Here is a 14,267-nt window from a genome sequence, read left to right on the forward strand (position 1 = left end):
GCCACCTTAAGTAATCCCTATGCCATGGTGCTCTGTGATTGGTAAGGGATTGCTTAAGGTGGGATGTGGTTGGGAAGAGAAGGTTGTGAATCACTGCTCTAGACCCAATTGTTACTGAAATATTTTGCTTGAGAAAAATTGTCATTGTTCCTTTTCCTTTGGAGTTATGAAACCATGCACATAATGAGTCAATTAGGGACAATTAAAACAGTGGTTCTTTCCACCTACATCCCACCTTAAGCAATCCCTTACTAATCACAGAGCACTGATGGCACAGGGATTACTTAAAGTGGGATGTGAGTTTAGGGTGGGGGGAGCACTTTGAAAACCACTGAAGCATTATTACCTGTTTCCACCACCTCCCGCAGCAGTTGGATTCAGGCACCCACTACCCTCTCTGTAAAGAATCTGGGCTTCATTTCCTAAAACTATTTGCTATTTTCATCCTGGGAATAAAACTCTTACCTTATCAGGTCTCTGCTCAGCTTCTGACAACATGCAATAGAAAACTATCCAAGTTTGTCATTACAGCAGGTGAAAGTCTTCTGCACCCTCCCCTGTGATCACAAGATAAAGGAACAGAAATAGGCCATTCAAGGACTCACTTCTCCGTCTCTTTCTCTCTCACTGTAAGGGGCGCCGGGCAATGCTCATGGCGACTCTTTGCCTTACGGCAGGCAGAAGTTTAAAATGTATCACATAGGTTAAATTTTTAATGTATGATTACTTGACAATAAAAGGAACCTTAAATCTTTCACTGAAGCCTCTTTTTCATTTCTGATTTCCACTCTTCCAATGTCTCATGTTCAATATGTCCGTACTTGGACTGGCGCTATGCCAGCCCGTTTAATCAAGATATTGCAAGTGCAGCCGTGAGGAGCTCACAATGTGATTTACCTGAGCCAAGGCAAATAAAATTTTTTAAAACAACGCAATTTGAAAGGCAGCTGCTCCTTTCAAATTGTTTTCAAAAGAAGAGAGCAAATGAACAGAAATGTTCTGGTTCTAAACCATTGCTAAGACTTCCTTGTGTGTAAATTAAATCAGTAATTTATATACTGTAATTCAGCCCAGTGCTCCCGGGGTCATACACAGGAGTATGAGGTGATCAATTAAACATAACACAGACAAAATGACAAGAGCCTTATGATCACAAAATCCCAGCACACCTTTACATCTGCTGAAAGTCAACAGCACACCTGTGCCCAGTCAGAGGTTATCTTTCGCTCGTCTGCGATTTCAGCACACATTTTAAAAACATAAGAACATCAGAAGTAGGGACAGGATCCGACCCATCAACCTGCTCCATTCAATGAGATCACGGCTGATCTGGCCGTGACTTCTCTATAACCCTTCAGTCCCAGCTTTGCAAAAATACATCAATCTATTCAATCTCTGCTTCTGTGAGCAGTGAATTCCATAGAGTCATTACTCTTGAGGGGAAGCAGTTTCTCTTCATCTCCATCCTAAATCTAATCCCACTGAATCCTGAGGGGCTGAGGGTAAGGAATGGGCCTGGTAGGGTTGTTTGATGGGGACTTGGTCACGCAGCACCTGTAGAATGCAAAAGGTGGTCGACATTTCGGGACTGAGCCCTTTAGCCTTTGTGTTCCAGTAAGGCATCCAAGTGTAGTCGACCCCAAGGGTGCACAGATAGGGTGACAGCCAGCACCTTTTCCTCAGGGCGAGAGGATGTCCAGAGGATGTCCATCCTAGTTAAGGGTGAGTCAAGGGTCCATCCTAGTCAATGTAAATAATCTGGATAGGGAACTAGTTTCCAGGCAGGGTGGGGATAAATGGGTCCTTTTCAGATTGACAGGCATATACGGGTGAGATGATACAAGGCTCAATGTTAGAACCCCATCGATTTACAAGATATATTAGTGATCTAGACCAGCCAGACTCTATGGTTTTTCGCACCCCCCCCCCAAAATTTATAGGCCCCTTTCCTGTGAAGTAGTCGCTTTTGTTTCTCCCATACCTTCTCTCCAAATGAATACATAAAAAACGTAATCATGTTTACATGAAGTGAAAAAAAATCAAGGCTTTTACTCAAATGTGCTGTGGGCCCCGGGGGGTGGGGGTAGGGTCCCTGCTGAGAATGCCTGCTTTATATGAAGGAATTGTATGTAATATGTTGAAGTTTTCAGATGACACTGAGCAGGGGTCAGTGTGAACAATGGGGAAGATTCCAAGCCATGCAGGGTGACTTGGACAGATCAGGAGAGTGGGCAAAATGTACACCAGATGCAGTTTGATGTTGGCAAATGTGAGGCCCTCCACTTTGGCTAGGAGAGGTACAATGAGGCCTGGGTGTCAGGGTGAATCACTCACTGAAGGTTGGAACGCAGGTACAGCAGAAGAAAGCAAACAGCACGTTGGCCTTTACTGTGAGAGGTTTGGAATATAGAAGCAGGGTAATCTAGCTGCATTCTCTCAGTATGGGAAATGAGGAATGTGAACAATGAAACATTTTTTATAAAAGGAAAGATGAACCAAGTGAGGTCGACCCCAATTGTCCATAGATAGGGTGGACAGCCAGTACCTTTTCCCCAGGGTGAGAGGAGCCAGCACCAAAGGACATTCATGAGAAAAGGCAAGTTTAGGGGAGGCATCAGGAGGAAGTTTTTTTTTACTCAGAGAGTTGCGGGTGCTTGGAATGCATTGCCAGGAGTTGGTGGTGGAGGCTGGAACAAGAGGGCCATTTACAAGACAGGCACATGGATATAAAAGAAATAGAGGGTTATGAGATAGGGAAGGGTTATATCGTTGAGTAGGTTCACATAGGTCAGCAACAACATTGTGGGCTGAAGGGCCTATACTATGCTTGAATGATCTATGTTAGAGCTGTTCGCATTACAGAAATTTGCCCTTGCAGAATTCTCAAATCACTACCCAGAATTATGATCCACAGAATAAAACTGTATTTTCAAAATAAATCAAAACACAATTTGTGCAAAAAAGTCAAAAATCAGTACAAAATTTATTTTGTTTTCAATTTGCATTTCTTGGTTGCACATGCAGACGGCTCAGAATGTTATAGAAAATTGCAATACAAACTCTGTTTTTTGAGAAATCAAACTCACAATGGGGGCCATCTATAATTATGGTACAGGCTAGTCACTTCAACTTTGACGCCAGGAACATTATTAGAATCCATTCTCGGGGACAATACATCTCTTCACTTGCACAGGTGAAAGGAAACCAGGGATAGCCAGCGTGGATTTGTTCAGGATATCTTAGCTCTCTCCCTTCTGCACTCATGGTCTTCATGAAGGGTTCCACAGCAGATCTCCAAACGTTTGGCCGCTCGGCCCAGTGAGCTCCTGCAGCAGATTTTACTTTTTGTTAAGGTTGCTTCTGGCTGACTTGACTGCATTCCTTGAAGCAGTTGATCAAGGTCATGGTTTAGAGCAGGGGTGGCCAAACTTGCTTAACGTAAGAGCCACGAGACATGAGAAAATATTATATACGTTTTTACTATTACATGCACATTTTGTTACTAAGATCTCATAAATATTATGAAATACATGTTGGTAATAATATTTATTTGTGTATGCAGTTTTTAAACTCTTAATTTGTATTAGTTTCAATAATCAAAATTACACATTGTATGAAGGTGTGTATAGCTGAATTTTGTGGACTAATTTTTGGGGTAAAATGTAAGGGGTCAACTAATACATGGATACTACTTTTGCCCATGGTAAGTACCTGCGTCAATCAGGGCGTCGGGATGGGCGGGTGGGTGGCCAGAACCGGGTGGTAAGTCCAAGTTTGAGATGTCAGGAGCTCGGATGGGCAGGCAGCCGGGATGAGAGTTCATGGTCAGGGCGTACTCTCACCTAGGCCCCAGCCACCCTCCTATCCAAGCTCCCAACACCCCGTACGTGGACAATTGACAGTCAATCACAAGCCACACCCACTAAAATTACCATTGTGAGCTCTGGCTCATACAAAATCCTGTCTCAGCCAACATATTACCACGAGCTGCATGTCAAAGAGCCGCATGTGGCTCACGAGCCGAGGTTTGGCCACCCCTGGTTTCGATCTAGTTCACATGGATTTTATCAAGGATGTTGACATGATAGTGTGTTAAAAATCCAATAGCCAAAGGCAGAGGGGCCAAATGAATCCAGAAGTAGCTCAGAGACAGAGAGGGAAATGTAGGAAAGGTTTCCCCAGTGTCTCCACTACAGTTCCCATTGCATCACCATGACATTTTCATCCGATTCCAGTGCTTGCATCACTCTCTATCAGCTGCCTCCAGCCTCACCCTGTATCCATCATCCTTCACCTGGTGTAAAACACAAAAGCCTGCAGATCCTGTGATTGAAGCAAAATCACAAAGCTGGAGAAACGCAGCAGGCCAAGCAGCGTCGTTTATATATAAATTTAGACATAGAGCCCAAAAACAGGCCATTTCGGCCCATGAGCCCGTGCCGCCCAATTACACCCATTTAACCTGCAACCCCTGGTAAGTTTTGAACAGTGGGAGGAAACCAGAGCCCCCAGGGAAAGCCCATGCAAACTCCTTACAGACAGTGCGGGATTCGAAACCCGGTCCTGATCGCCAACACTGTAACAGCATTGTGCTAACCATGCTGCCCATATTCAGGTGCCTGACTATGTTTTATCATACCTTGATGAAGGGCTCCAAACCGAAATGTTGGTTATATTCCTTTATCTTCACTATATAAAGAACACTAACCTGCTGAATTTCTCCAGCGTTGTGTTCTTTCTCCACCTGGCCCTTTTTCTTTCTCTTGCCTCTCTCTCTGCCTTCAGTCTGGAGCCTGCCAATCAACACCTTGTCTCCCAACTCCACCCCTCACCCTCCCCATCTGTCCATCACTTCTCTCAATCCCCTGCATTCCCCTGTCCAACCCTTCCCACCTCATTACACTGGATCTGTCCCCTCTGCACAGTCTTGATGAAGGGGCGCTGCATCAACTGTTCTTTTTCTCCACCAATGCTGCTTGACCCACTGAGTTCTACCAACAGATTGTGTTTCCCTTGCAGTACAAGATCATTTGGTTTCTTGCTATTTGTAATAAGACCAAAAGATATAGGGGCAGAAGTAGGCTATTTGGTCCATCAAGTCTGTTCCACCTTTCCATCATGAGCTGATCCATTCTCCCATTCAGCCCCGCTCCCCTGCCTTCTCCTCATAACCTTTGATACCCTGACTGTTCAGATACCATCAACCTCTGGCTGAAGTGCACTCAACGTCGGGCCTCCACAACAAATTCACTGGCAGCAAATTCCAGAAGTTCACCGCTCTCTGGCTAAACAAATTCCTCCTCTGTTTTAAAGTGGCGCTCTTCAATCCTGAAGTTGTGCCCTCTTGTCCTAGACTCTCCTACCATGGGAAACAATGTGGCCACATCGACTCTGCCCAGGCCTTTCAACATTCAAAAATCTTCTATGGGGACCCCCTCATTTTTCTGAACACTAAGGAGTCCAGGCCAAGAGCCGTGAAACTTTCTTCACATACTAATCCCTTCATTCCAAAGGGATGGGGCAGAGGGGTGAGAAAGATGTTCTCTGTTAGGAGAAAGGATGGGAAGAACAGAGGGGCTGGGGGCTGGAAGAAGGGTGTCAGAGGGTCGAAGGAAAGTGAGGGAATGAGGGCAGGGGTAAATGGAAATTGGAGGTTGATATGATTGTCATCTGGTTGGAGACTGTCGAGAGGGAAAATAAGTGTTGTGGTTCCAATTTAAGGGTGGCCTCAGCCCAACAGTACAGTCGGTGTTGGACTGGAGTGTGGCATTGAAGTGGTGGGTCACTGGGATGTCCTTGCTGTGGCAATGAACATTTGATGGGGAATTAAAGGAAACTCCGCTCTGCAGGGGTGGCACGGTTAGTGTAGGGGGCAGCACATTTAGCGTAGGGATGGCATGGTTAACACAACGTTATTACAGCGCCATTGATCAGGACCAGTGTTTGAATCCCGCACTGTCCGTAAGGAGTTTGTACATTCTCCCCACGTCTATGTGGGTTTTCCCTGGGGACTCTGGTTTCCTCCCACTGTTCGAAATGTACCAGGAGTTTGTAGGTCAATTGGGTGTAATTGAGCAGCTCTGGTCATGGGCCGAAAGGGCCTGTTACCATGCTGTATGTCTAAATTTAAATTTAATTCAAGAACAGCAAGATCCCGCTGTCAATTGGGACCATGGGAAAATATTGATAGTGGGATAACTGTTGACCAGAAATTCCCAGGTTCCTCATCAAACAGTGTCACCTGTACTGGGTGAGTCAGACAGACCCAAGGCTTCATGCCACAGTGGAATGCTGGAGGCTATGACAGTATTATACCCCATCTGCTCCAGTCCTGGGGTGGACTCAGACCCTGCAAGCCCATAGCCTCTCCATCTGGATTTGGAGAGGACAGGAGATGGGAAGAAGTTGAACTGAACCCCAAATGCCGCTCCCTCTGAAACAGCAATAAAAACAGTACTCAGGGGGTCAGGCAGCATCCTTGGAGAGGGAAACTGAGCACTTCATCACAGTTGCCCAGCAAGTGGATGACTCCAGCATACCCTCACCCCCCCCCCCCCCCACAACTAAACTGAGCTGGCAATCTTAAGCTCCCACCTTCACACCACCCCACGCCTACTCTCCTCTTCTCTTTCTGCAGCCTCGAAGCCCACGGACCCCCTGACAGCTACCTGGACCTGCCTCCCACGCCCAGTTTCCATGAGATCTCTTTCCTTCACTCCACTCTCCCAGTCATCCCCTGCCTCACATTAGTTCCTGTGTTGAAAGTCTGGACAGGGGCTTTTTGCTCTCTCTCACACACCCATGCCCTCTCTCCCCCCCCCCCCCCCTTTCTCTCTCCCCCCTCTACCTCACACACTCTCTCTTTGGCCCATTCCTCCTCTCTCCCTCCGCCGCCGCTGCCCGACTTGCTGAGAGTTTGCCACACCTTCAGGTTCCCCATCTGCACCGAGCCACCAAGGGTCCCTAACCGGCGGCGGCGAGTGCCCGGGATTCTGGGGAGGGGAGGGGTGAGGTCTACACCTGTGATTCGGAGATGGGGCGGCGGCGGCGGCGTCCAGGGCTGTTCATGGAGCTGAGACCGGTGTCAGAGTCCTGGCCGGGGTCCCGCAGCTCCCGCAGCAGCCGCTGCACCTCCCCGCGCTGCCGCTCCCGCACGCCCCGGCAGCGCTCCAGCTCCTGGCCGCACGCCCGCAGCTCGCTGCTCAGTCGCAGCCCGGTGCCCACGCTGGCGTCCAGCTGCTCCCCGCAGCCGCTGCGCCTCGGGAGCCTGGCCGCTCGCCTCCCCCTCCTCCAGGTAGGTGTCCTGCAGGTAGTTGGCGCCGTGCTCCCGCATCCTGGCCAGGTGGACCCTGGCCTCGCAGCTCTCGATGTCCCCGTCCAGCTCCCGCAGCCGCTCCAGCTGCTGGCGGATGGTGTGGTCCTGCGAGCAGCACCACATGCACCAGCGTCTCCATGCGCTCCTTCGCCCCGCTCTCCCTCCGCTGCGCCCGCTTCATCCTGGCCAGCTTCCTGAACGCTTTACGCACCACTCTCCGCTGCTTGTCCCGGGGCATGGCCAGGGTGGGCGCCCGCCGCTCCCCGCAACCTGCCCGGGCTCTCCTTGCTCGCCACCACCCGGGCTTGCGCGCTGCGCGCTCCTGCTCGGTCCAGGGCAGCTCGCCTCTTCTCCAGCACCAAGGTGACTCGGCCCCGCTCCTCTCCCCACGCCGCCCACAGCCTCAGCATCTTGGTCCTGTTGGGCAGGGTCCTCTCGAAGCCTCGCCGCTTCTCCACCAGGCAGTAGGTGTCGGGGGCGCCGGACAGCAGGTTGCTCGTAGCCGCTTCCCGCAGCAGCGCGGCGATCACATCGGCGCAGGTCGTGCGTCTGGACAGTCCCGACACCAGCTTCTCCTCCCGGAGCACCCACACGCTGAGGCTGCTTTCCTGCCCCTCCATGCCGAGCCTCCCCGCTGCCGACTCCCGAGCGCAGAGACTCAACCCTCCGTCTCCTCGTGTCACACACGGCCCCTGGGCAGCAAGTCGCTCGGGAACTTCCCCCTGTCGACATCACACGCCCCCACCCTCCCCTCCCCTCTGCCAGCCAGAGACATCCCCACGTGTGGGTGTGGACAAGCTGACAGGTGGTAGAAATCCGGCAGCAAGAACATCTCCTGGATACTCAAACCCACCCCCCCCCCCCCCCCCATCACCAAAACTCTGGTCGCATTGAAAGAGAAGCGATCGTCTACTGGCGGAGAAATGCGAGATCTGCTCGCTGGGTTTTGAGGATTTGTGTTAGAATGCGCCCCCCTCTCCCTCTCTCCCCCTCATTTCTCCCCCATACTCTCTCCCCTCCTCTCCCACTCTAACCTCTCACTTCTCCCTCACTTTTGTATTTTCCCTCACTCTTCCTCCAATCTCCCATCCCTCACTCCCCTCTCAGCTCCATTTCTCTCCTGCCTCACTGCCCCCTCTCTCTCCCCTCCTCTCTCACTCCCCCCTCTTTCCTCTCCCTCTCTCCCTCCCCCTCTTTCTCCCCTCCCTCACTCCCCCTCCTCTCTCACTCCCCCTCTCTCCTCTCCCTCTCCCCTCCCTCACTCCCCCCTCTCTCACCCCCCCTCTCTCTCTCTCTCCCCCTCTCTCTCCGCACAACACACAGAAAGTTGTAACTTTTCCCAAGTACTGTTACTTCACCCTCGTTCTGCCAGCGCTAGCAGAATGTAATTTTGAATACTGAAAAAATGAGACACTTTGATTCCAATATTGGGGAGAAGCCCATGAGCAAATTCTTCCCGCGGCAATGATCCGGTTCCAACTCGTTTGTGCGAGCAAGATCCCACCAAGTCCACCACACATGCTGGCTGGTGAATGCCTTCCGTAGAGAACGGCCAGGGGGAGATGTGTGAGGTCGCTGGTGGCAAAGTCTGGCTGTCGATAGCTGAAATGAGTTTTTCTTTGAAACTCTCTCTAACTCCGCCAGACCCTGGAACTCAGCTCCTGAACATTAACAGCACAACCAGCCCAACAAAACACTCTCAAAAAAAACGTGGATTTGGTGTAAATGGTGGTAGGTCACAACCTAGTCACAGCCCCAAGGAATGACAGAACGCCTTAAAAGGGCCGAGTGACCTCCAACTCTTACTTCCGCGCATGTACAGCATCACATCCTATTAAAAGTAAAACCATGAGACTCTGTAGACATCGTAGTTGAAGTAAAAACACAATGCTGGAGAAACTGCCTGGATTCTGGGGAGGTCCTTGAGGATTGGAGAACCACCAACGTGACACTATTGTTCGAGGAAGGAGGCAGAAAGTAAGAAATCAATGGCCAGTCAGCTTGATATCAGTCAATGGGGAAATGCATTGATAAAGGGATAAGAGCAGAACATTTAGAAAAGCATCAGAATGAGAATTTATTGTCAGGAACGTTTCATGAAATGTGGTGTTTTGCAGAACCAGCACAACGCAAACATTTATATAAACCCACCTCACAAAATGAATAAAAACAGAGCACAAATATTCAGAATAAGATTGTGTCTGTGGATCATTGATCATTCAGGACTCTGATGTCCTTGGGCCGCTGAGTGCTTGTCTTCAGGCTCCTGATGGTAGCAGAGTGAGGAGGGCATGGCCTGGCTGGTGGGGGGTCCTTGAAGGTAAAATCATTATGCAATCCCTAAAACTCTGGGGAGACCACACTTGGTATATTGTGTTAAAGTTCTGGTTGCCTCATTATAAGAAAGATGTGGAAGCTATGGAGAGGGTGTAGAGAAGATTTATTAGGATGTTGTCTGTATTGGAGAACCTGTCTTAGAAGGTAAGGTTAACAGAGCTGGGACTTTTCTCTTTAGAGTGAAGAAGAATGAGAGGAGACTTAATAGAGGTCTGAAAGATTCTGAGAGGTGTCGATAGGGTGGACAGCCAGCACCTTTATCGCGGGGCAACGGTATTAAATACCAGAGGAATGTGAATGAAGGAAAGTTTAGGGAAGATGTCAGACACAAATTTTTTTAAAACGCAGAAATAGTGGGTGCCCGGAACGCATGGCCAGATGTGGAGGTTGGAACAATAGGAGTATTTAAATGACTCTTGGATGTAAGAAAAATAGAGGGTTACAGGTCTGAGCTGAGGAAGGTTTAGATTGTTGAGGTTTAAATAGGTCAGCACAATATCATGGGATGAAGGGCCTGCACTGTTCTTGAATATTCTATGACTAGGCAGAGATGGTTTTATGTCAGGGAAAAAAATTTAACAGGATCCTGAGGATCATTTTTTGACGCAAAGGGCATGGTCATCGTCAGAGCAGCGAGGCTTTGGCTCAACAGGCTTTCAGCAAGAACAAGTAAGAGGTGAGGAATAGTAGAGATTGAAGTAAGAAAGGACCACCCTTTTCAAAGAACAAAAAGGATTCAGCAGGAAGGCACAGGAAAAAGCAGGCTTTGGATATCATATATTTGTCACAAACAGTGGGAATGATACCCAAAGTGGGAAATGCTCCTCTTGTAGAATGTGGGTCATCAGGGAAGCCAGCAGTATCCCTGACAACTTCATCTGTGAGAAGTGCATCCAGCTGCAGCTCCTGTCAAACCAAGTTAAGGAATTGGAGCTGGAGTTTGTGAGGTGGTGGGGAGGGGGGGATGATGATTGACAGGAGTCACAGGGACACTATCACACCTAGCAGGCAGGAAAAGGGTTAGATGGGTGACAGGCAGGAGAGGGAAAGGGATAGACAGAGTAAATGGAGATAGACTTTTTCCACTGAGGGTAGGTTGGAAACAAACCAGAGGACGTAGTTAAGAGTGAAAGGGGAAAAGTTTAGGGGGAACCTCTTCACCCAGAGAGTGGTGGTGCGTGTGGTATGAGCTGCCAGCTGAGGTGGAGATATTTAAGAGGAATTTGGACAGGTACATGGATGGGAGAGGTATGGAGACTATGGACTGGGTGCAGGCCAGAGGGACTAGGCAAAAAAATGACTAGAAGGCTAAAGGGCCTGTTTTCTGTGCTCTAATGTTCGAACCTGCAGCACAGGCAACAGTTTTGTTTTCAATATTTAACTCTTGCTTGGAGACAGTGAAAAAGATAGTTCACTAGGTTAGGTCCTTGAATGAAGGTCTTACTGTATTAAAGTGGTTGAGCAAGTTGTGGTGTGAGTTGGCATTTAGAAGAATGAGATGTGATCTTATTGAAGTGTAAATGATTCTGAAGGAGATTGACAGGGTGCCTGCTGAGGGGATGTTTCCCAGAGAGGTCGCTCACTTCCCTGGAAATGAGGAACAATTTCTTCTTACAGAAGGTGGCGAATTTTTGCCAATTTCTACTGCTTAGTAAAAGAATCAGAGTCATTGTGTTTAAGGTGAACTCAGTCAGCGCCATCGCAGGCATCAGTCTTCACTCCATTGAGGACATCTACAAGAGGCAGTGTCTTAAGAAAGCAGCCGCTATCCTCAAGGACCCCCCACCACCCAGGTCATACCCTTGTAATGCCACTGCAAAATAATACATTTTGTGACAGGTTCTGAGGTGGAGCTTCCCAGATAGTTCAACCCCCAAGGGAGCCCAGAGGTATGGCCAGAGGCCAGGAGCATGGTCTGAGAGCTGAGGTTGGATCAGTCATGATTTTGTTGAGGGATGGGGCAGCCTCAAGGGCCTCTGGCCTCCTCCTGCCCTGCTTTGTCATATTCTCTGGACCTAAAGCAGAAGGGCAGCATGTTCATCGGGACACCAACAGCTGTAGGTTGCACATCTGGCATCTCTCCTAAACTTTCCTCCCCTCAATGGTTCTCAAACTTTTTTTTTGCTCACATTCCACTTTAAGTATTTCCTATGCCATCAGTGCTCTGTGATTAGTAAGGGATTGCTTAAGGTGGGATGTGGAAAAAGTTTGAAAACCACAGTACCTCATTGACTCGTTATGTGCACGGTTTCAGAACTCTAAAGGAAATGGGCCAATGACAATTTTTCTCAAGCAAAATATTTCAGTATCAATTGGGTGCAGAGCAATGATTTTCAATCTTCCCTTCCCACCCACACACCACCTTAAGCAACCCCCCCCCCCCCCCCCTTTACTCTTTTGCTTGGACAACTACCGAGATTTTGATGAAGGGCTCAAGCCCGAAACATCAGTTCTGTATTTTTACCTCTGCTATAAAAAGGACACTGTTTGACCTGCTGAGTTTCTCCAGCATTTTTACTATCACCTTAAGCAATCCCTTACTAATCACAGAGTACCTGTGGCATAGGGATTACTTAAAGTGGGATGTGAGTGGAAAAAAAAGGTTTTTAACCAGTGTCCTCTGGTATTTCCACCCTGCTGTCTGTCCACCCTATCTAAGCCCCTCATAATCCTGTAAAGGTCTATCGAGAAGCTCAAGTCCCCCATATCGGGAATACACAGACGTCCTGAACAGTGGATGAGGCTTCCGCCCCCATGACTCACCTGGTGTCTGATGGAACGGAGTGGAGCCAGCCCTGGCTGGGAGAATGGTGAAAGGGATGGGATTTGCTGCCTTCTGCTGCTCTCCACTGGAGTCTGACGGCATTGCAGAGGCGTAATTTCAGCCGACAGATCGCATTCAGCCAAACGTTGCTTCCCGAGCAAGGGGGTGGACAGACAGGTTGATCATTCAGGACTCTGATGTCCTTGGGCCGCTGAGTGCCCGGGTGGACCGAGCCTGGGTCGCGCCGTGCGAAGGTAGTGGTCCAAAACCTGCCAAATGGTTTGTGCGGAGGTTTGGAGAGGGGATTCCACAGTTTTAAGACCTGCAGCTAAAGACACAGCCATGAATCGATGATCAGATTCATCGATTCAGGACAGAGTTGCACAGCAGAGCAGCCATTCAGCCCATCCTGTCCATGCCGACCACCTTGCTTATCTATATTAATCCCATTTACCTTCATGAACTCCATATCCCTCAACCCCCCCCCACCCACCACCACCTCTCGGTTCAAAACCAACCTTTACCCCAACAGCTTTCAGACTCTTGAACCTCCCCAGACCACCCTAACCTGAACCATAAACCTCTCTGTATCCCCAAAAGATCAGTCTACACCACTGAAACTTTATTTTTACTTTCTTGCTCTAACTGTGAATATTTATCCATTCTTTCTATTTATATACATCCTTTATGCAAGTGCGGTGATGCATTTTGGAAGGTCAAATTGAAGGCAGAGTACATGGTTAATGGTCAGATACTTAACAGCGTGGAAAGTCTGAGGGACTTTGGAGTCCAAATCCATGCATCTCTCAAGGTTGTCGTGCAGGTTGACAGAGTAGTTAAGAAAGCCTATGGAATGCAGGCCTTTACTTTGGAGAAGGTGCAGAGGAGATTTACGAGGATGTTGCCTGAATTGGAGATCGTGGAGGCAAGGTTAACAGAGCTAGGACTTTTCTCTTTGGAGCGAAGAAGGATGAGAGGAGACTCAATGTCAGTCAACAAGATTAGGAGAGGCATAGATAAGGTAGACAGCCAGCACCTTTTTCCCAGGGCGGGAAGTAGCAAACACCAGAGGACATCTGTACAAAGCGAAGGGAGGAGCGTTTAGGGGAGACATCAGGGGTAAGTCTTCCACCCTCCCCCCCCCCCCCCCCACAGAGAGTGGTGGGTGCCGAGAATGCCTTGTCAGGGGTGGTGGGTGGAGGCTGATACAATAGGGGCGTTCAAAAGACTCTTAGACAGGCAAGTGGATGCAAGAAAAATTGAGGGAATTGGGTGGGGAATTGAAATGGGCGGCCACTGGGAGAACCACGCTATTGTGGTGGACAGAGCCAAAGTGCTCAGCGATCTCCCAATCTACGTCCAGTCTCTCAGATGTAGAGGAGACCACAACGGGAGCACCAGATGCAGTAGACGACCTCCGTAGATTCACATGTGAAATGTTGCTTCACTTGGAAGGACTGATTGAGGCACTGAATGGTGCTGAGGGAGGAGGTGTGGGTGCAAGTGAAGCATCTCCTGTGGTCATGGGGTAGGTGCCAAGGGGGGAATTGGTGGGGAGGGAGGAGTGAACGAGGAGGAAGTGGTCCCTCCGGAAGGTGGAGAGGGAAGGAGAGAGGAATCTGTGTCTAGAAGGAGAAGCAGTAAGACAGGCTCTCAGAACTCCCCTCAACAAGTGGGGGAAACCTCTTCCAGGTAGGTATCCCTCAAAGAGACTTTGCAGTGAATCAGTGAATGGGGACAACCCGAAATCAGCAGAGCGGGCGCATAAACTTGCTGGGTGGTAGGAATAAAGGAACTCAAACTTGCAGGAACCAGAACACTTGTAAATACAGTATATTAAATGCACTCACT

At 49.1% G+C, this 14,267-nt stretch overlaps 1 protein-coding gene across 1 annotated transcript; it reads right to left on the reverse strand.

Moving 5' to 3' along the window:
* Window positions 1-6,853: 6,853 nt before the first annotated feature.
* On the reverse strand, window positions 6,854-7,987 carry rassf10a (Ras association domain family member 10a). Its single transcript, XM_069914433.1, is given in 4 exon segments — window positions 6,854-7,242; window positions 7,244-7,426; window positions 7,428-7,562; window positions 7,564-7,987. Coding segments are annotated over 4 exon segments (918 nt in total). The 5' UTR covers window positions 7,936-7,987; the 3' UTR covers window positions 6,854-7,014.
* Between the last annotated feature and the right edge of the window lie 6,280 nt (window positions 7,988-14,267).

Source organism: Narcine bancroftii, chromosome 1, assembly GCF_036971445.1.
Source record: "Narcine bancroftii isolate sNarBan1 chromosome 1, sNarBan1.hap1, whole genome shotgun sequence".
NCBI classification, from domain to species: domain Eukaryota; kingdom Metazoa; phylum Chordata; class Chondrichthyes; order Torpediniformes; family Narcinidae; genus Narcine; species Narcine bancroftii.